The following is a 20,023-nucleotide window of genomic DNA, read 5'->3' as shown; positions in this document are numbered from 1 at the left end:
TTAAGATTTCATAAATACTGGTTTGAATCAAGTATCACAACAAAATTGTAACTGTGTACTTAGATTTGTTACTTAAAAAAAGGAAACCAGTGTAATGTGTTCATGCATATTCATGTGTATGTTAATGAGTTGGTTATATACAAGCAGGGAATGTTAGGTAATAAAACTCTCGTGATCCAGGCAGCCTGCGTGTAAGTTGTTATTCATTCTGTCATCCGGAATATAACACCAATCAGCATCTCTTGATGTGAAATTCTCAAGTTTGAGTCTTGCTTCTTCAGGCTTTTGAATTCTTTGTGTGTCGTATTTAGAAAATATTAGATGTAATATTTTTAGTTTATTTTACTATAATGCGGCCTTTATCAGGTTTGACAAAAACCTGCCCCCTTTTCTTTTCTTGTGTTCATTTCCTCTGTAAATCCCATTGGTTAGAGAGATACAACAGTTTTATCTTTGCAACGCCTTTTCCTTTGCAACACCATTACCAGATTCTATTTTCTTCCCTCCAGAGATGCTGCCTGTCCCACTGAGTTACTCCAGTATTTTGTGTCTACCTTCTATTTTCAACACCCTGAAAACAGATATTTTCTTTGAGCTAAAGGATGAAGTATGTGTAATAGCAGATGTCACTGGATGCCTTGTGGGAAAATCGTGCTGATTATTTCATAACCGTAAACTGACAGTGCAGTTGTAAATAAGTTCAGTATTTTGAAAGAGATTGAAGAGATTCCATGTCCGAAAATCTGAATCCCTGCACCAACTCCTCAGCCATTAATTCTTCCGTTCTTACTATTCCTATCCTTACTAGCATGTTGCACTGGAAATAATATGAAAATTACTACCCTCAGGTTCATGCTTTTTAACCTTTTGCCCAATTCCATATATTCAATCTGCAAGACCTCATCCCTTTTCCTACCCATGCCATTTATGCCAAAGTGCACAGTAACTTCTGGGTGCTTGCCCTCCACCTTGACAATGTTCTGCAACTGCTCAGACCTTGTCACCCTAGAACTGTTTAAGGCCACAGAATCTCCCCTCTGTCCGTCAAACTAATAAATGTCGTATCACAACTGCACAGTCTGCCTTCGCCCTTCTCTGCTGTGCCTCAGAGCCAGGCTAGGATCTGACTGCTGCTGCTCTCTCCTAAATTGCCCTTTTCTCCCTCTGCAGTACTATTTCATCTGCCCTCTTCCAAATCAAGTTTAATTTATTTTCTTATGCACAAGTACAGTGAAGTACAGGTCATTAAAATCTTGCTTGCAGCAGTGTCACACACACATGGACTCCGGCAAAAGCACTTAAACACATTCTGCACAAATTGCGTGCTGGGCAAATTATGCAAGATGTTTGTGCAATACAAAATACAAAAAAAAAAACAAAGTCCATGGTAGTGCCAGAGTTGTTCCCTAGGTTTCCATTAATGAGGGAAGATTTGGGTTGTGTAGTACTTGTACTGATCATTGTAGGAAAGTACATGTTGTTGAACCGGGTGGTATGCAACTGCAGACTTGTGTACCTTCTACCTGATGATAGTCAGAAGAAGGCATGCCTGGATTGTGGGGATCCTTGAAGATAGATGCCGTCTTGAGGCAATGCCTCGTAGGTGATTTCAGTGGTGAACATAATTTCTCTATCTTTCTTTCCCATCCCAACCAATTGGTTTGTTATTGCTAATAAAATCTAATCTGTGTTCTTTGAGACGTCTTTTTGCAAAAATGTGGTGCCCAGAATTAATCAAATTACTGCAGTTGAACAGTAACCATTTAAACCACAGCTGCTATATTTAGAAAAACATGAAGAAAATCTCGGAAACATTTTAACCAAAGTTGAAGTAAATTCTTGAAATATGGGACACTAGGTAGAAAATTTTGCAACCAAGCAGTTTGAGATATTATGTTTTGGGAAGTCAAACCAGGGCAGGACAATCACAGTGAATGCCAGGGCTCTGGGGCGTGATGTAGAGCAGAGGGCACCAGGAGTGCAGGTACATAATTACCAAAAGTGCTGTCACAGATAGATTGAGTGGTCAAGGTGGCTTCTGGCACATTGGCCTTCATCCGTTAGGGTATTGAACATAGAAGTTGGAATATTATGTAACTGTTGCAAAAGATGTTGATGGGCAGCATTTGGAGTTTGGTGTTCAGTTTTTATTTGGAGTATTGTGTTCAGCATTCCTTGGAATGCAGTAGGTTGATTGTGTAGAGAAGTATCAAATCATGAGGGGAATAGAGTAAAGACAGATTGGCTTTTACCCAGAGTAGGAGAATCAAGAACCAGAGGGCATTGGATTAAGGTGAGAGGGGAAAAAATTAAGAAGAACCTGGAAAGCAATTGTTTCTACATATGGGTGGGTATATGGAAGAGGAGGCAGCAGAGGCAGGTACTATAACAGCATTTAAAATACATTGGAATAGATACATGGATAGGAGGATTAAGAGGGATATGAGCCAAACGCAGGCAGGTGTGACTAGATGGAGCCTTTTGATCGGAATGTGCAAGTTGGGCCAAAGGGCCTCCCTAATATCATTTTATGGCAATTTTCTGTGCACACCAAATTTGTTGCATTAGCAGTATTTCCTTTGTGTTACTTGTAGAAAATATAACCTGTTGTTTATAATGGACACATAACGGGATATTTGTCATTCTCTATACCATGGCCATATCAAGTGTACTCGGCTCCTGGAATCTAAAAATATGAATATCAAAGAGACCTAATCCATGGTTGCTAGTGGAGGGTTACTGCTAACATTAACAAGAAATGTGATTAGAAAGGAGAATTTTCTATTTTTAAATGCAGTTAAGTGGTGGGTACTGTAACACCCATTTTTATAAACTTGTTGATTTGTGTAATTTCAGGCTTGTTGGGTCCTTCATTATTTCTGTGAGGTTAAGTTTAAGAATGACCAAAATCTCCAAACTGCGCTAGAGCTGACCCGAAGATGCCTGATTGAAGATAAAGAAATGCCTGTGAAAGTGGAAGCAGCTATAGCTCTTCAGGTTCTCATTAGCAACCAGGAGAAAGGTAATAGATAAAGCCAGTAGGGAAGCCTAATATTTGTTTTATTGCATTCCTTTTGAGAAGGATGTTATAGTCATAATCATACAGTGTGGAAACAGGCCCTTCAGCCCAACTTGCCCACACCGACCAACATGCTGTTTTACCTGCCTGCGCTTGGCCCATAACCCTTTAAACCTATCCTATCCAAATGTCTCTTAAACATTAAGATAGTACCCGCCTCAACCACCACCTCTGGCAGCTCGTTCCATATACCCACTGCCTTTTGTGTTTTTAAAAAAAGTTACCCCTCGGATTCCTATTGAATCTTTTCCCCCTCACCTTAAGCCTATGTCCTCTGGTTCTCGATTCTCTCTGGGTAAAAAAACTGCATTTACCCGATCTATCCTCTCATGATCTTGAATACCTCTATAAGATTACCCCTCATCATCCTGTGCTCCAAGGCATAAAGTCCTAGCCTGCTCCATTTCTCCATAGCTCAGGCTCTCGAGTCCTGGTAATATGTTGAGGGAGAAGATTGTTTTTTCATATTTGAATGCAATTACAAACTGTTTCCCCCAGTAAATGCACCACCAAGTGCAACTCTAATTATCCTTAATTCAGATTTCAAACATTTAATTTAGACTGTCCAAAATCTTGAGCAGATACAGATTTTCTCCAGTTTTACGTGCTTCAATGATTGAGTGAATTTGAAATTCATTGAAACTTGTTCATTAATTGGAAGCTGCCTCCTAAACTGATACTAATACTTTTACATTTTTAGGATGTTGAAGATGTGATTAAAATGAAACTTATTTTCTCACTGCTTCCTTAACTGGCAAGAAGGGTTATATTAAAATGGGAGTGGCTGCGCTGCCTTGCAGCTGCGGCTCGCCTGCAGTCCGTTTGTCTTTTCTGTTTTTTGTTTTCTTTTGTCCTGTTTTTGAGGTTTGTTTCGGTTTGTTTGGCTGTGGGGGGGTGGGTATGGTGTGTTTTTTGGCTCTTCCTTCGGGGGGATGCGACTTTTCCTGCCGTATCCCCGTCTCCGTGTCCATCTGCGCTGAGGCCTATCGCGGAGATGGCGGCCTCCAACTGCGACCGACCTCGAGGCTGTGGAGGCTGTGGAGCAGAGCCAGGACTTACCAACGCGAGCCTGGCCGACTTCGGGGCTGTGGTTGCGGTGCGGCACAACTTCCGACCCGACTTTGGAGGCTCGGCCGCGGGCCAGTGGGCCAGTGGACAACATCATCGGGAGCTCGAGTTCTGTTTTCCAGAGCTCCCGCAACTACAGCTGCGTCCGCTGGACTGGAGGACGGCAGCTTCGACCGCCCCGGGCCGTGGAGTTTGAACCGGCCCGTTTGCGGAGCTCGGATTCAGCCTGCGGGACTTACCTACCATCACCCGGCGGGGTCATAACATCGGAGGCTTGGATTGCCTCAGCGCAGAGGGAAAGCAAGGAGGGAAGAGACAATGACTTTGGGACTTTAAACTGTGTTGAGTGTTTGTTATTTATTCTATGTTATGACTGCAGGCTAAACCATATTGTTCGTTTTGTTTTTGTTTTTGTCTTTTGTTTTTACCTTGTTTGGGATGTGGTTACCTTGTGTGGGACTAAAGATGGAAATTAGCTACTGGCTACAATCTTGCATATTACATGCAAATGTTTATTAATATGCACTGTCCCTAATAAAATCAATTCAAATTCAATTCAAATTAACTAACCTACCTGCTATGAAATTAAGAATAAACCCAGGGAGGATCTAAAACAGGCAGCAATCCACATTTGCTGCTTTTCGATCTGACTGGGTACGCGTTGCCTGGTGTTTGGCATATCCTATGACCTGAATCATCGTGGTGCAGATTCTTTTCCTGATTTTACATTGTGCAGCTTAACCAGACATTGCATTGGCAGAGTGCATGGAGCACCGATGAGAGGTTATCTTCAGAATGTTTGTGATTGAAATTGCCCTTGAAGAAAATTGTGCCTGTCTTATACATCTGCGAAATTGTTTGAACCAGCTTGCATAATCTTTCTTAGCAGGTGCAGTGAAGTTTAACAAGAAACATAAATGTTTAAATCTTTGCCTTTTATCATCAAATCATTCTTTGTAGAATAACTAAACTATACATCGGTTTTCTTTACAGCCAAGGAATACATCAAACCTTTTATTAGACCTGTGATGCAGGCCTTATTACATATTGTGAGAGAGACTGAGAATGATGACTTAACCAATGTGATTCAGAAAATGATCTGTGAATATAGTGAAGAGGTTACCCCCATTGCAGTGGAAATGACACAGCATTTGGTAAGCAGTTTGTCTACAAAATTTTGTGTCCTGTAAGTGTCCAAATCAATTCACTGTTTTGTGCAACTGAACAGTTGCTTGTCTCAGTTTCAATAAAACTCTGCTAAAAGCAAGCTGGTGACGTAAAAAACTGGCTGGTGACGTAAAAAACTGTAATAAGATAAGATCCTTTTTATTCTAGGCAATGACCTTTAATCAAGTCATACATACAGGCCCAGATGAAGAGGGCAGTGATGATAAAGCAGTAACAGCAATGGGCATCCTTAATACTATTGATACTCTCCTGAGTGTTGTGGAAGATCACAAGGAGGTTAGTTCTTCAGGTGGTAGAGGTTTATTGGAATCTTTAACTTTCTCAATATTCTGATGTGAACATATGCTGCTAATTAAGCCTTCAATGGGTTATTTGCTCCTTGGTGTACAGTTTTAATTCTATTCGTATCTCTCACTGAACAAAGCTAACGTGATTTCAAAATGTTGTATTTTTGTTCAGATCACGCAGCAGCTGGAAGGCATCTGTTTGCAGGTTATTGGAACAGTCTTGCAGCAACATGTGTTAGGTATGTATTGCCTTCATGAGTGGAAGTACAGTTCATTGGATTGCACATTTGTATAATACTGAGTTCTTCATTTAAATTCCAGAATTTTATGAAGAAATCTTATCTTTGGCACACAGTCTAACTTGTCAACAAGTCTCACAACAAATGTGGCAGCTCTTACCTCTTGTGTTTGAGGTCTTTCAGCAAGATGGTTTTGATTATTATACGGGTAAGAAAAAAACACCACTTATTTATGTTGGACAAGACGTCAGTGTTTCAAAATAAAATCAGTCCAAAATCTACAATAATTGCCATAAGTTCCAAGTATTTTGTATCCAGTAATTTGAAAGTGTTGACATTTAGTCAAATAACTTACCTTGTATGAACTGAGGTGAAATAAACATGGCTACCTTTTTCCCCAGTTTTTACTGTTGTCTTACTGAACTTTACAGAAAGGGATGGTCATTCTCGTGCTAAGTTTTTCACATGCTTGCTTGGAAGTATTTTGTTGGTAAACCTACTTTGGTAGTGTAAATTTTATCAGCCAATGTTTCCAGTTTACTTTTCTGACAAGCCAACCTGATTTTAGAGATCTGATTGCACGAATATGTAATTCAATGGACAGCAGGGGTCCTTTCCCATATGGGAATGCTAAGTCTACATTTGGACAGCAGTCTTGGTTAGTGGCAGTCAAACTAAGGCATTATGAAATTATGCTTCCCAAGTTAGTTCAAATGCAATTTTGTGGGGGTTTTCTTCCTGGTGGACAACATTTTAGAAATCTAGTTTCATTCAAGCTTCTTCTTATCGAGTCCACACACAAGATTAGAAGTTGTTTAGCCAAAGCTTCTCGGCATCGGTGTCTGTCTTGTGCGTGGTGGTGGAATGATTAGTGGAAACTGGGCCGTGACATGAACGCTCTTTCCTGAAAACCAAGTTCATTTCAGTGCTGGTTAACCTGCTGTGCATTTATGACAATAGACAATAGGTGCAGGAGTAGGTCATTGTAGGCCACTAACTTCGAGCAAGCAGCGCCATTCAATGTGATCATGGCTGATCATCCCCAATCAGTACCCTGTTCCTGCCTTCCCTCTTGAAAGCATCCAGAGAACCTGCCTCCACCGCCCTCTGAGGCAGAGAATTCCACAGACTCACCACTCTCTGCGAGAAAAAGTGTCTCCTCGTCTCCGTTCTAAATGGCTTACTCCTTGGAAGTGTGTTTTACTTTTTTTCCCTTTCATAAGTACATTAAAATGGTCCTCCATACTTTTTGGAGTTCTATGACAAATGAAAGAAAATTCATTAATGAACTTCAGCCGGTTCAATTATTTAAAGTGTTCTTTAATCTTTTCAGATATGATGCCACTATTACACAATTATATAACAGTGGATACTGATACACTATTGTCTGACACCAAATACTTGGAAATGATTTACAGTATGTGTAAAAAGGTGAGTCACTTTGTGACATAGTATAATTTCTCTGAAGTGGAATTATAGGTATTACACCCTGGAAATGGGCTGTTAGAAGTACAATTTGCCATGCATTAACTGACCACAACAAATTAATTCACATTGTTTTCATTTATTTCTCTGCAATCTAACATTGAATAAATCTCTACCGTTAACCCAAATATTTGCAAGAGGTTTTCTTGATTTCTCTAATTTCACAAAGCACCTATAACCTTTTAATCTTGACATTCAAACTTAAACACTCGATTCTTCCAATCAGGCCAACTTCTACATTTAAAAAATAGCACTATGTTCAGCTTCAAGATAGAATTAAAAAATTTTTTTAAAAAATGATTTAACCATATTTGTATTTCATACAATGTAGGTTTGTATGACTTGCTCATGCTTTCATGTCCTTCCACTAGTTTCACACAGCACTTAAACAGCCGTCTTAAGGATTTGTGTCGGCTCAACATTATTGATCTTATTAACCCAAGGAGCATTTATTCTTTGAGCCTTTACCTCCAAAATCAAATCTCCACTGCAATAAACAAAGTACAATGATTTTTAATTTACCACAAATTTAATGTCTCGTGTCAGCTTTGAATTATTTTTAACATCATAATGTTCCTTTTAAGCTAGGTTTAGCTTTGTAATGAATTTGACTATTTTTCACACATGAGGAATAGGCATGGTTGACTAAGTCAGCATTTGGTGCCCACCCCAATTCATTCTTCAACTGATTGGCTTGCTAGGTAATTTCAGAGGGCTGCCCATTACATTACTCTAAACCAGACCAGGTAAGTTCAGACCATTTCCTTCCCCATTATTAGTAAATCAGATTTGTGTTCCACAAATCCTGGTAGTTTATTTTTCACTTACTAATACTAGTTATTTAATTCTAGGTTTAACTAAATTCTCCATCTGATGTGGTGGGATCTGAATTTGTTTCTAAATCTATCCATCCAGCCTAAATAAATTCATGGATGGTTGTTTTTTTTAAATTCATTCTCTAGTCCCTTAAACAAATCTACATTCAGCAGAGCCCTTGTGTAACCTACATTTGCAAATCCAGTAGCCTCTGCATTTGCTGCCTCGTCACTCTTCGGATAATTGAATACCTTACTGTTCCGTTTTGAAGTTTTGTTTTGTCCTTCTTAGTTTTGTCCTTAACCTCATTATTCCCTGGCTCTATTATGTTTCCATTCCTCAACCTGTAGATCATGCAATCCTATTTCAATTGTAATAGGTTTCCAATCTGTTTATTAGTTACTTGCATCCTAAAACTTCCCTTAAAATAAATTTGTTGAAATTCAAAATTTTATTTAAAAAATTCCATTCATTTTAATCTGGATTATTTTGTTTGTTTTTCAACATATTGTCTTTCTCTCGTTTCAGAATAGTTTCTAATGCAATCTAACTTGATTTCTCTTACATATTAGCTTTAAAAACCTCAGTGACTGTATAACAATTTAAATATTATTTTCTCCGTCTAGTATATTTACTGCAACACGAAAGAACTGGAATTGCTTGAAATATGAGCTAAAATCAGGATGTTGATAATATGCAGCAAATCGGGCAGCACCTGTGGGGAGAGAAAGTTAACATTTATGATTGATCTTTAATCATCGTATTATTTCCCTTTTCACAAATGCTGGCTTACCTGAGTATTTTCATTTTTCTGTTTTCAGCTCATTTACCTGATTAGATTCATTACTGTGATCTATTTCTAATTTAGTGATACAGGCCCTATGGTCCACCGAGTCCGGGCAGACCGACCAGCGTCTATACACTAGTTCTATCCTGCACGCTAGGGACAATTTACAGAGCCAATTAACCTGCAAACCTGTAGGTCTTTGGAATCTGGGAGGAACTGGAGCACCCAGAGAAAGCCCACGCAGTCACAGGGAGAACATACCTATACAGACAACAGCTGAGGTCAGGATTGAATCCCAGTCTCTGGCGCTGTAAAGGATCAGCTCTACAACTCTACCACTGTGCAGCCCTAATGGTATATCTCAGCATATCTCCATCCCCCAGGCTTGCGAAATAAAATTGACAGAAAAAGTAAAATTAAGTGTCCTGGCAAAGTTGGCCGACTGTCAGTTTTGATGAGTCAGTCATTTATCAGGAGACAAATGTTCTGGGACCCTGTCATTTCTACAGCATTTATTCTGTTTATTTATTTCATGGAGTATTGTATTTTATTTCAGGTGCTAACAGGGGATGCAGGTGAGGATGCAGAATGCCATGCAGCTAAATTGCTTGAAGTGATTATTCTACAGTGCAAAGGGCGTGGCATTGATCAAGTTAGTACAGTAAAAATCACAGTTAGTTGAATGTAGATTACCTTCCAATACGTTGAACTATAAACATTGAATAAGAAATATTATTTTGCTTGTGTTTTGATTAAGATAATAGAGGGAATCGTGTTAAGTTTGCTCTTTGGTTATCTGTTCAGCGTTAATCAATAATAGAAGTACACTCTAACCTAAAGACTGCATTGTGCACTATGTACAAATGCACTGCAACAGGATACGGCTTTATTGTAACATCTACCAAGCCCCTAACATTATCTGGGATAAGGTGACAAATTTGAATTCTCCAACCACGTAGTTTCATACCATGTTTCACATCTTCCTGTTCAGGAAATGTATCACTATTTCTTCACTGTTATGAGGTCAAATTACTTGAACTCTGTTCATGACACAGGGAATTGCTTCATGCTGAGGATTATGGTAGTTCTATGAAGTGGCTCAGCACCATCTGAAACAAATTTAGAGGATAGGTAGTAAATCTGAACTTGCCGGTCTCAATTTTAAAAAAATAATCTAGGTAATGTCAAGGTATTTTGGAAATTTGGCCATACCTCGTTTAAATCGCTTATCTATTTTGGACCACGTTTGCATGCTTCCAAAATTGCCTCAATAACTTGGTGTTTCAAAATCTTGATAAGTTGCATAATATTTTCAGGTTTGCATTTATATACTGAAGCTGACGCAGTTTTTTTTTCTAGTGCATACCTCTGTTTGTGGAAGCTGCACTTGAGAGGCTGACGAGAGAAGTCAAAACCAGTGAACTAAGAACGATGTGTCTGCAAGTTGCCATTGCTGCTTTATACTACAGCCCACACCTGTTGCTGAGTACCTTGGAAAACCTCCACTTTCCCAACAATACTGAGCCAATCACCACACAATTTATTAATCAATGGCTGAATGATGTAGACTGCTTTTTAGGGTAAGGTTTTGGGAGAATACTAGACTGGTATGTTTTGAAGCTAAGAAAATGATACACTAGTTTTCTATTTGTAATATCATCTGATTGCATTGAATTTTGTATCCTGGAATGGTGGCATTTGCTGAGACAGTAATTAAAGGGGCTGTCCCACTGCAGCAACCTAATCCGCGAGTTAAGAGTGGCTTCGACGTTCAAACTCGCCTGGAAAACCTCGAGCTGGATCGACTGTCAGCGTTGAAACCGCGAGCTGGATCGACTGCGCGCGTGCACACACACACACTCTCATACCCACACCCCCACATCGCAAAGGCGGGGGCCAGGGAAAGCGGGGGGAGCGCTGTCTGAAATTCAGACCCGCGATGAAGAGGAAGGTAAAAGACGGCTGAACATTGTACGGTAAGTCCTTTAAAGGGGGGGAGGGAGAGAGAGAAGGAGTGGAGACAATTTTAAGAAGTATAATAACGTTTAGCGGGCATTTTACCTCCTGGTCGGTTTTCCTTGGTCCAGAAAACTCCAATGAGCCAATCAAAATGCCCGGTCCGCGAAGGAGATTGCCTACGGCTGTCCTCGACTGCCTGTAACTAAATAGTGACCCCACTCATCTGCACTACGAGTTAAAAAGAACCATGCTGACCAAATTTTACTCGTGGAAAATGTTTCTACATGCTGACACATTTTCCGCAACCTAGCTGAAGCCACGAGTATTCGGGAACTTCCCTCGAGCATGAAGGAGAGTTTCAGTGACCTCATTGGACCTCCTAGGACCACGTGTCGACCATGCTGCGAGTGAGGTGAGGGCAAACTTCTAAATTCGCAGAGTAGGTCGCCGCAGTGGGACTGCCCCTTTACTGGGTATGAAAATACAGGTTATGAAGGGATTTGATAATGAAGAGGAGTGTAAGCTGTTAACCAGGAACTGGTGGCAGTACATCATGTCATACAGTAGTACATAGAACAATAACGACTCGAGGTTCCTCAACAATTATGGTAAAGGCAATTGACTCAAGAGTGTTTTATTGTAATATGTCCTGAAGTGGGTCACTGAAGTTATTTCTTGCAGCAGCACAACAGATATGTAAACACAGTACTCTGTAAAACCGATATTAAACGAAAGTTCAGTGTGTGTGTGTGTATATATACTATAGTTTGTACGTTTTCCCTTGAACGCGTTTTTCGCTGGGTGCTCCGGTTTCCAATCACACTCTGAAGGTGTACAGGTTAGGAAGTTAATTGTCTTCTGTAAATTGTCCCTAATGTGTAGGACAGAACTAGTGCACTGGTCGGCATGGACTCAATGGGCCAAAAGGCATGTTATCACGCTCTTATCTAAACTGAACTAAAGAAATGGGGAGGAAAGTGGTATTCTATTTTAATAAGAGATTTGTACTCTATTTTTCCCAATTAAAGCTGAAAATATACAATTATATTTTCAATTACTCAATAGACCTTATAAACTATGAAACATATTTAGTAAATCCAGGAGATAAATAAGTGCATGGAACAAAGGGAAGGGAATGAAACTTTGTATGCAAAATTACTTTGAGTAATGTATATTCTTCATATACAAGAATAATAATATGTCTTCTAATATATTCAGAATTTTTCTAGCAACTTCATTGCGAGTCTTGACTTTTTAAAATATATTTAATTTGGATGTCGTAACATTAATTGTGTTGTAACATGGCCAAGAACTGTTCTGTTCATGCTCATGAATATTGATTAAAGTTGTAAACTGGCCTTGCCCTCTGACCCCACCTTACATTGCCCTCCATAATGTTTGGGACAAAGACCCATCATTTATTTATTTGCCACAATTTGAGATTTTTAATTTAAAAAATTCACGTGGGCACAATATCAGATTTTAATAAAGGCATTTTTTTACATTTTGGTTTCACCATGTAGAAATTATAGCAGTGTTTATATATTGTCTACCCATTTCACGGCACCATAATGTTTGGGACACAGCAATGTCATGTAAATGAAAGCAGTCATGTTTAGTATTTTGTAGCAAATCCTTTGCATGCAATGACTGCTTGAAGTCTGTGATTCATGGGCATCACCAGTTGCTGGGTGACTTCTGTGATGATGCTCTGCCAGGCCTGTATTGCAGCCATCTTTAGCTTATGCTTGTTTTGGGAGCTAGTGTCCTTCAGTTTTCTCTTCAGCATATAGAAGGCATGCTGAATTGGGTTCAGATCGGGTGATTGACCACTCAAGAATTTACCATTTTTTTAGCTTTGAAAAACTGCTTTGTTGCTTTAGCAGTATGTTTGGGATCATTGTCTTGCTGTAGAATGAACCGTCGACCCATGAGTTTTGAGGCATTTGTTTGACCTTGAGCAGATAGGATGTGTCTATACACTTCAGAATTCATTATGCTACAACCATCAGCAGTTGTATCATCAATGAAGATAAGTGAGCCAGTACCTTCAGCAGCCACACATGCCCAGGGCATAACACCTCGACCACTGTTTCACTGTGTATAATCCCAGCTGTAATTTCTACATGGTGAAACCAAATATATAAAAATACCCTTTTAAAAAAATCTGACAATGTGCACTTTAACTACATGTGATTTTTTTTTTCCTATAATAAATCTCAAATTGTGGAGTACAGTGGCAAATAAATAAATGATGGGTCTTTGTCCCAAACATTATGGAGGGCACTGTAAGTTAGAGTTCTGAGCTGAGACTAGACTTGGGATAAATGTGAAATTCTCTGCCTCTAAATTGATATTTTTGATAATTGAAAATTGGAATAATAGCTAATTTTAGTTAGCTCAAAGTAGTAATATTGCCAATGGAAGTATGATTTTTGGGATGGCACTTCCCTGAGTAGTGAATGGGAAATGCAGATTTATAGTTTTGAACATCAAATGGTGATATTACACTACATGAATTATTCTCTTCCATTTCGTTGTTGAAATGGAATATGGTGCTTTTGAACTCCACTTAACATTTTCAGTATTATGGATGCAAATAATCTATTGACATAACCTACAAAAATTAAATTAACATGTTACTCCATACAGTGAATGCATTTATTAATTGTGTTTGCATGTCACTATACAATTTAGGTGAACTAAATTATGATTGTTCATATTCAATGACTTCCTCTTCCTTTTGTCCAGTTTGCATGATCGGAAAATGTGCGTCCTTGGTCTTTGTGCGTTGATTGAACTTGAGCAGAGACCACAAATTGTGAACCAGGTTGTTGGACAAATTCTACCAGCTCTCACTCTTCTTTTTGGTGGACTCAAAAGAGCTTATGCTTGTCGTGCAGAGCATGAAAACGATAGTGATGACGATGACGATGGAGAAGATGATGATGAAAATGGTAGGCTGAGTTCTATTTGCATTTTTGTATCCCATTTAGAATAAATAATACTTGGTAATAAATTGTAGACCTAATGTAAGTGGCAATTAAGAGCAAGTTGATATTTTCTGGTGTATAATACATGATAATGTAAACTAAGAAAGCTAAGATTGAACGATTTTATAGTGAGGCCAAATTATCTTAGTGATTCAGCTCTTTTCATAGTGCATGATTTTTCTTGAATTGTGAATTCTAATGGAGCCAGGTGATGTGATTTACTGTAGAAAGGTTAATATTAGCCTTATTATGAATAACAATACTACTTTACTCCTCTATTCCTAGCGATGCAAGGATAGTTCAAAGGTGCTGAGTGTTCTTTGGAATTGAACTATGAATTAATTGTGTTGGAAGAAACTGCAGATGCTAGTTTACAACAAAGATAGACACAAAATGCTGGAGAACTCAACAGGACAGGCAACATCTCTGGATAGAAGGAATGGGTGGCGTTTTGGGCGTGAGACCCTTCAGACAGGGAAGAGGGAGACATGGAGATATTGGAGGGTAAGGTGTGAAAACAGATCAAAGGGGACAATGTTCAAAGAAATGTGGAATGATTCATTGTTGGCTATGGGGAAGGTGACAACGAGGCATACAATTGCAGCACCTAGACTATGGAACAGCCCCCTCCATCAACTCTTAAGTCTAGACTTAAAACTTATTTCTACTCTCAAGCCTTTCTTGAGGTCCTCTGAGGGAGCGCTGTATGTATTTATGTATGTATTGTTGATCTATGTACCACTGTTTGTAGCACGTTAGTACCTGCACTAATATAAAGCACTTTGGTCAACGAGAGTTGTTTTTAAAGTGCTATAGAAATAAAATTGACTTGACTTGACAATCAGTAAAATTTAACCAGGACAGTGAAACTCTGAGAACTAAGATAGAGGAGGGACAGAGAGAGAGGTAAAGCAAGGGTTACTTGAAGTTAAATAAATCAATATTCATACCGCTGGGTTGTAAACTTCCCAATCAAAATATGCTGTTCCTCCAATTTGTGTTGGACCTCGCTCTGACAGTGGAGGAGGCCCAGGACAGAAAGATCAGTATGGGAGTGGGAGTTATTGTTTAGTAATGGGGAGATCACATAGGCCTAGGCGGACCGAGCGGAGTTATTCAGCAAAACAATTGCCAAGCCAGCGCTTGGTCACGCCGATAGAAAGGAATCCACATCTGGAACAGCTGATACAGTAGATGAGGTTGGAGGAGGTGCAAGTGGACCTCTGCCTCTCGTGAAAGGACTGTTACGTTTCTTGGACGGACTCGAGGGAGGAGGTATTGGGACAGGTGTCGAATCATGGCTATGACTTGGATTTGGAGGAAGTGGGAGGAGTCGCAGAAGTGTTTTGATAGAGGGAAATTGGCTGGTTCTGAGGTTGAGGAAGAAACGGAGGGCTTTAATGGCTTCCTGGTTAGGGATGGAGGTGTACAGAACATCCATAGTAAAGATAAGGGAGTGGGGGCCTGGAAAATGGAAGTAATTGAAGAGACGATGGGCGTGTGAGGTGTCTTGGACATGGGATGGGATGGAGGGATTGGACCGGGAGGGGTGGATAGGATGGAGTTGTGGCTATGTGGAAATGAATTCAGTGGGACATGAGCAAGCAATGTGTTTGCCAGGGCAGTTCTGTTTATTTTTGGGGATAAGGTAAAACTGGGCCGTGCAGGGCTGGGTTACAATAAGGTTGGAGGATGTCGAGGGCAGACAGTTGGAAGTGATAAAATCAGAAATGGTTTGTGAAATTATGGCCTGGTGCTCATTTGTGGGGTCATGGTCCAAGGATAAATAGGAGGAGGTGCCTGAGAGCTGGCACCTGACCTCAGCACGGTGGAGGTCAGCTCGCCAGAATACTAAGGCGCCTCCGTTGTCGCCGGGTTTGATGATAATGTCAGGAGGGCTGTACATTCCGAGCGGGGGAGGTAAGGGGAGTGGACAAATTGAGACGGTTGATATCACACCGGCTGGTTGAAATAAAAAGAGTGGTAGAAGCAACTCAGCGGTATGAATATCGATTTCTCTAACTTCACGTAACCCTTGCTTTCTCTCTCTGCCCGCCTATTCGAGTTTTCCAGCGAGTCTCACTGTCCTGATTAAAAATGTACTGATTGTATACCACGTCACCTTCCCCTCAGCTAACAATGAGCCATTTTACATTTCCTGATAGCATCCCCCTTGATCTGTGTTTTCACACCTCACCCTTCCATATCTCTGACTCCCTCTACCCTGACTCTCTGTCTGAAGAAGGATCTCGACCCAGAACGTCAACAATTCCTTCTCTCCAGAGATGCTGCCTGTCCTGCTGAGTTACTCGTTTTTTTGTCTGAAATAATTGTTATTGTGTAAGATGTTCTTAAGTGGCAAGCTTCCAAACAGATTTTCATTCCTGATACTAACAATATACATTCCAAAAAGTGCAATATCAACACATTTTGGTTTTCTCCTCCTTGTGGCATTTTGTTCTTGAGTATGTTCCTAAGTCATAGGAGCAGCGGGGAGAATGGAACAATGCAGATCAAAGCAGTTTTCATTGCAAATTCATTATTTGCGTTAAAGCTACTAATTGTCTTTTCTTTGACAGAGCTGGGTAGCGATGAAGACGATATTGATGAAGATGGACAAGAATATCTAGAAATGTTGGCAAAGCAAGCTGGTGAGGATGGTGATGATGAAGAATGGGAAGATGATGATGCAGAAGAGACAGCCCTTGAAGGATACTGCACCATTGTTGATAATGAAGACAGCAATATTGATGAATATCAGATATTCAAGAATGTACTGCAAAGTATGTTTGAGTTTTGACTTTCCTGCCCTATTTAGTTTAGTCATCTTTCAAGTGTAGACTATTTTACCAAAGGAAGCCTACCGTCAAACGGTGTTCACAAATTCAATCCAGCATGAAATGGTGAATAAAAAGTGATCAGTACGGAAACACAACATGCTCACTCCCAACCTCTGGTGGTGGGCGGGGAACTTAACCACTGAAATTGGTTCTGTCTATACACTGTGTAAAAGTAATATAGTAAAAATAATTTACTATATGTTTCTGTTTTCAATGTAATGAAACAGTGTTCAAAATGTTGGAGTAGTGAAACATTCTAGAGACATCTATATATTTTAGTTGTTGATTATTTGGAATTTATATTTTAAATATAGAACCAACAAAGTACAACTTTAAGCAATTTTAATATTAGCAGCTACTCTTTGAAGTTTATCATGGGCCAAACTACTCATCTAACTGGCACACTTATTAATGGAGACATGCTCAAGATTTGAAACTCGAGAGACTGAAAATGAGAAATGTCATCTATCCATGTTCTCCAGAAATGCTGCCTGGCCTGTTGAGTTTTCTAGCATATTGTCTTATTTTATTAGAGTGCTATATTGGATCCATTTGTTCCTTTGCTGGATAAATGCTCAGTACCAATTCACAAGTAATACCAGCGACTGGAGAGATCCACGTTAATGTGACACGCAGATATAGCCTGTATGAGGCATTTGAGGTTTCTCTGTAGACTCTAATACTGCTGAAGGGCAATTTGGGGCTGGTTCTGGTTTCAGCAAACAGTGTCCCCAGAGCGGGTCCGATAACATTGTTCCACGAATCACGTAGGTTGTTATGACTGGCACATCTCCAAACACAAGTGAAGAGAAAATATTTATTTATTTGTACTGTGCCATCATGTGTGCAATTTGGATGGGTTTTGAAATAAGATTAATTCGGATTCTGCTGTGAGCTGATGTTATTTTATAATGACTATGTCTAGTGTCTACTTTGGTATTCTATTTTCCAGTTGAATTGATTGTTTTTTCATACATCTTCTAAAAGAGTTCACAGTTGGGAGAGAGGGGGGCGAGTTGGGGTACTGTGTATAATGGAAACGTTCATCAGTTAAGGCAGCATCTGGAAAATGAGACGTTTCACAGAGAATTCTGATTCAGAAGTACTTCATATTAAGATATTTCACTAAATTTTCTGTTCATTTGTACTAATTGGCTGTAGCTTAGATACTGAGCAGGGTTTTAAAATGTCATTACTGTTCAAATGATCACTCGGTAGTGGCAAGGGGTGATGTAAAAAACATGATTTTCCTTTCACAGGCATTCAGAATTGTGATCCTACATGGTACCAAGCCTTGACATGCAATCTTACTGATGAACATAGGAAGCAGTTGCAAGACATTGGGACTCTTGCAGATCAGAGGCGAGCTGCACTAGGTATTTATGTAACCATTTAAGTGGCTCCTTGTTCATTTGTATATTAGTTGACTGTTGTATAATGTTGGTGCACCTACATTAATTTGGCATTCTATTAAGAATGACAATTGTTTCAAGAGATGAATATCAAAGTAGCAGTAATAATTGAACTTCCTATTATAATAGAGCACTTGGGGCTCACGGAATCAAGGGGTATGGGGTGAAGGCAGCCACGGGTTACTGATTGTGGATGATCAGCCATGATCACAATGAATGGCGGTGCTGGCTCGAAGGGCCGAATGGCCTCCTGCACCTATTTTCTAATTCTTGGAAACTGGAGTTAAGAATTCAGATACATTTTAATGTATGGAACTTATCTAACTGCAGTATGTCAAATGTGGAACTTTGAGCCTGTTGCCTAAGGAGTTGTTTTTTTTTTCCCTCCCTATTACAGAGTCCAAAATGATTGAAAAACATGGTGGATACAAGTTCAATGCTCCAGTAGTGCCAACTTCATTTAATTTTGGTGGTTCTGCCCCAGGAATGAATTGAGTTCGCTTTTGATTCATTGTACTGTGTGACTGGTTGTAGTGAAAGCTTGTGTTGTTCCTTCCAGTAGTGGTTCCAAACAAAAAAATCAGTTCTATCATCCACAAAATCCACTCAACTTCCTACAACATGGAATGGACAAAATGATCGGAGAAGTGGGAATTTGATCATGAGAGCCCTCTGGAGAAGAAAAACAAGTTTCAGAGGAACATCGGCCTGAGAGAGACTAATGTAAAGAAAAGTAAATGTCTCCAAACCATAGGAACCTGAAAAGCAAGGAGAAATGTCATGTTGACAGCTTATTCCTTGATTTCATTTCAGGCAAGGAAATCATTGGCTTGTGGAATAATTTCAACACATCTGTAGTTTAGGCTAGCAGGCTCCTTCAGTGTTTACATCCATAATAGTGTTAGTATTAGTCTGGTTTGGTTTTCCACATTTCAAGTTCATTTTTAATGTAAATACGACACAACAGGTAGATAACGCTCAAAATTGTCTCCAAATTTTCCTGTTCATGCCAAGATTAAAAATGATTGTATTCAGATGTAGATTATCAGACGCTGAACATAACACTACTTAATGGCAGATGTGTATTTGTAAATGCATAAATAGCACTTTGATATTACGAAAGCCTTCTAGCCTTCTAAATTGAACAGCATGTTTGCTGTTCTACAAGTTCAAAGGATATATGATCTAAATATAAATGGAGACATTAAGTTTGAAAATTTGAGGTGTTATGCCTGTAGCCACCACCTTCATTTTTGATTGGGATTTTGGCTATGAGAGTCAATGATATTCCATTGCTGCTGAAAATGGCAGCGCCCTCAGTGCCCTTTTTTTAAGCTCTCTATGTACAAGTCTTTTTTTAAAAAATAAATTTGAATACATTGATATCATAAGCACTGAGCAATTCAGTACAAACAATCCTAGAAGCATGTAAAATTGGACTTGAACATGAAGCTCAAATATCTGAGAAAAAAGTACTGTAATTGGTTGAGTGTATGGATGAGCCATCTGTATATGCAGCAAGCTATTAAAGCAAAATTGGGTTGAACTTGTGTTGTAAAAAATTGTCTTTGTTTAACTTTTAATGTTAAACTTGAGGACCTTCAAGATTAGGAAGAAAATACATTGGTTATCCTTTTCCAGGCACTTGTTTTCTCATGAGTAAAGAGTTCATCACACTCAGCACACAATTCTAATTGCAACATGCACTATTAACATCACAAATTGTAGATGTGCTTGTGTTAATAAAATGCACGATGTGACTTGTGTGCAAAATGATATTTAAAAATCAAATGGTTGCCTGCGCAGTTGGTTTGCAGAACGGTATGGCTGTTCAATGACTTGGTGAACAGGATAACCTTTGTTTTTTTTG

At 39.4% G+C, this 20,023-nt stretch overlaps 1 protein-coding gene across 2 annotated transcripts in view; it reads left to right on the top strand.

The window, feature by feature from the left end:
* Positions 1-19,699, top strand: part of ipo7 (importin 7) — a 66,283-nt gene extending 46,584 nt beyond the window's left edge. Inside the window, exons 14-25 of one of the 2 annotated variants that reach the window (XM_033038967.1) lie at positions 2,857-3,022; positions 5,141-5,301; positions 5,483-5,611; positions 5,795-5,861; positions 5,944-6,069; positions 7,195-7,292; positions 9,506-9,601; positions 10,309-10,529; positions 13,660-13,865; positions 16,481-16,684; positions 18,001-18,117; positions 18,713-19,699. In XM_033038967.1, the coding sequence (XP_032894858.1) occupies positions 2,857-3,022; positions 5,141-5,301; positions 5,483-5,611; positions 5,795-5,861; positions 5,944-6,069; positions 7,195-7,292; positions 9,506-9,601; positions 10,309-10,529; positions 13,660-13,865; positions 16,481-16,684; positions 18,001-18,117; positions 18,713-18,792 (1,671 nt within the window). In that variant the 3' untranslated portion in view covers positions 18,793-19,699. Of the gene's footprint in view, positions 1-2,856; positions 3,023-5,140; positions 5,302-5,482; positions 5,612-5,794; positions 5,862-5,943; positions 6,070-7,194; positions 7,293-9,505; positions 9,602-10,308; positions 10,530-13,659; positions 13,866-16,480; positions 16,685-18,000; positions 18,118-18,550 lie in introns of both variants that reach the window. The other variant, XM_033038966.1, reaches the window with a different exon arrangement.
* Positions 19,700-20,023: the final 324 nt, after the last annotated feature.

The sequence above is a fragment of the Amblyraja radiata genome, chromosome 20 (assembly GCF_010909765.2).
Source record: "Amblyraja radiata isolate CabotCenter1 chromosome 20, sAmbRad1.1.pri, whole genome shotgun sequence".
Lineage (NCBI taxonomy): Eukaryota > Metazoa > Chordata > Chondrichthyes > Rajiformes > Rajidae > Amblyraja > Amblyraja radiata.
This window is presented reverse-complemented; position numbering and strand designations above follow the sequence as displayed.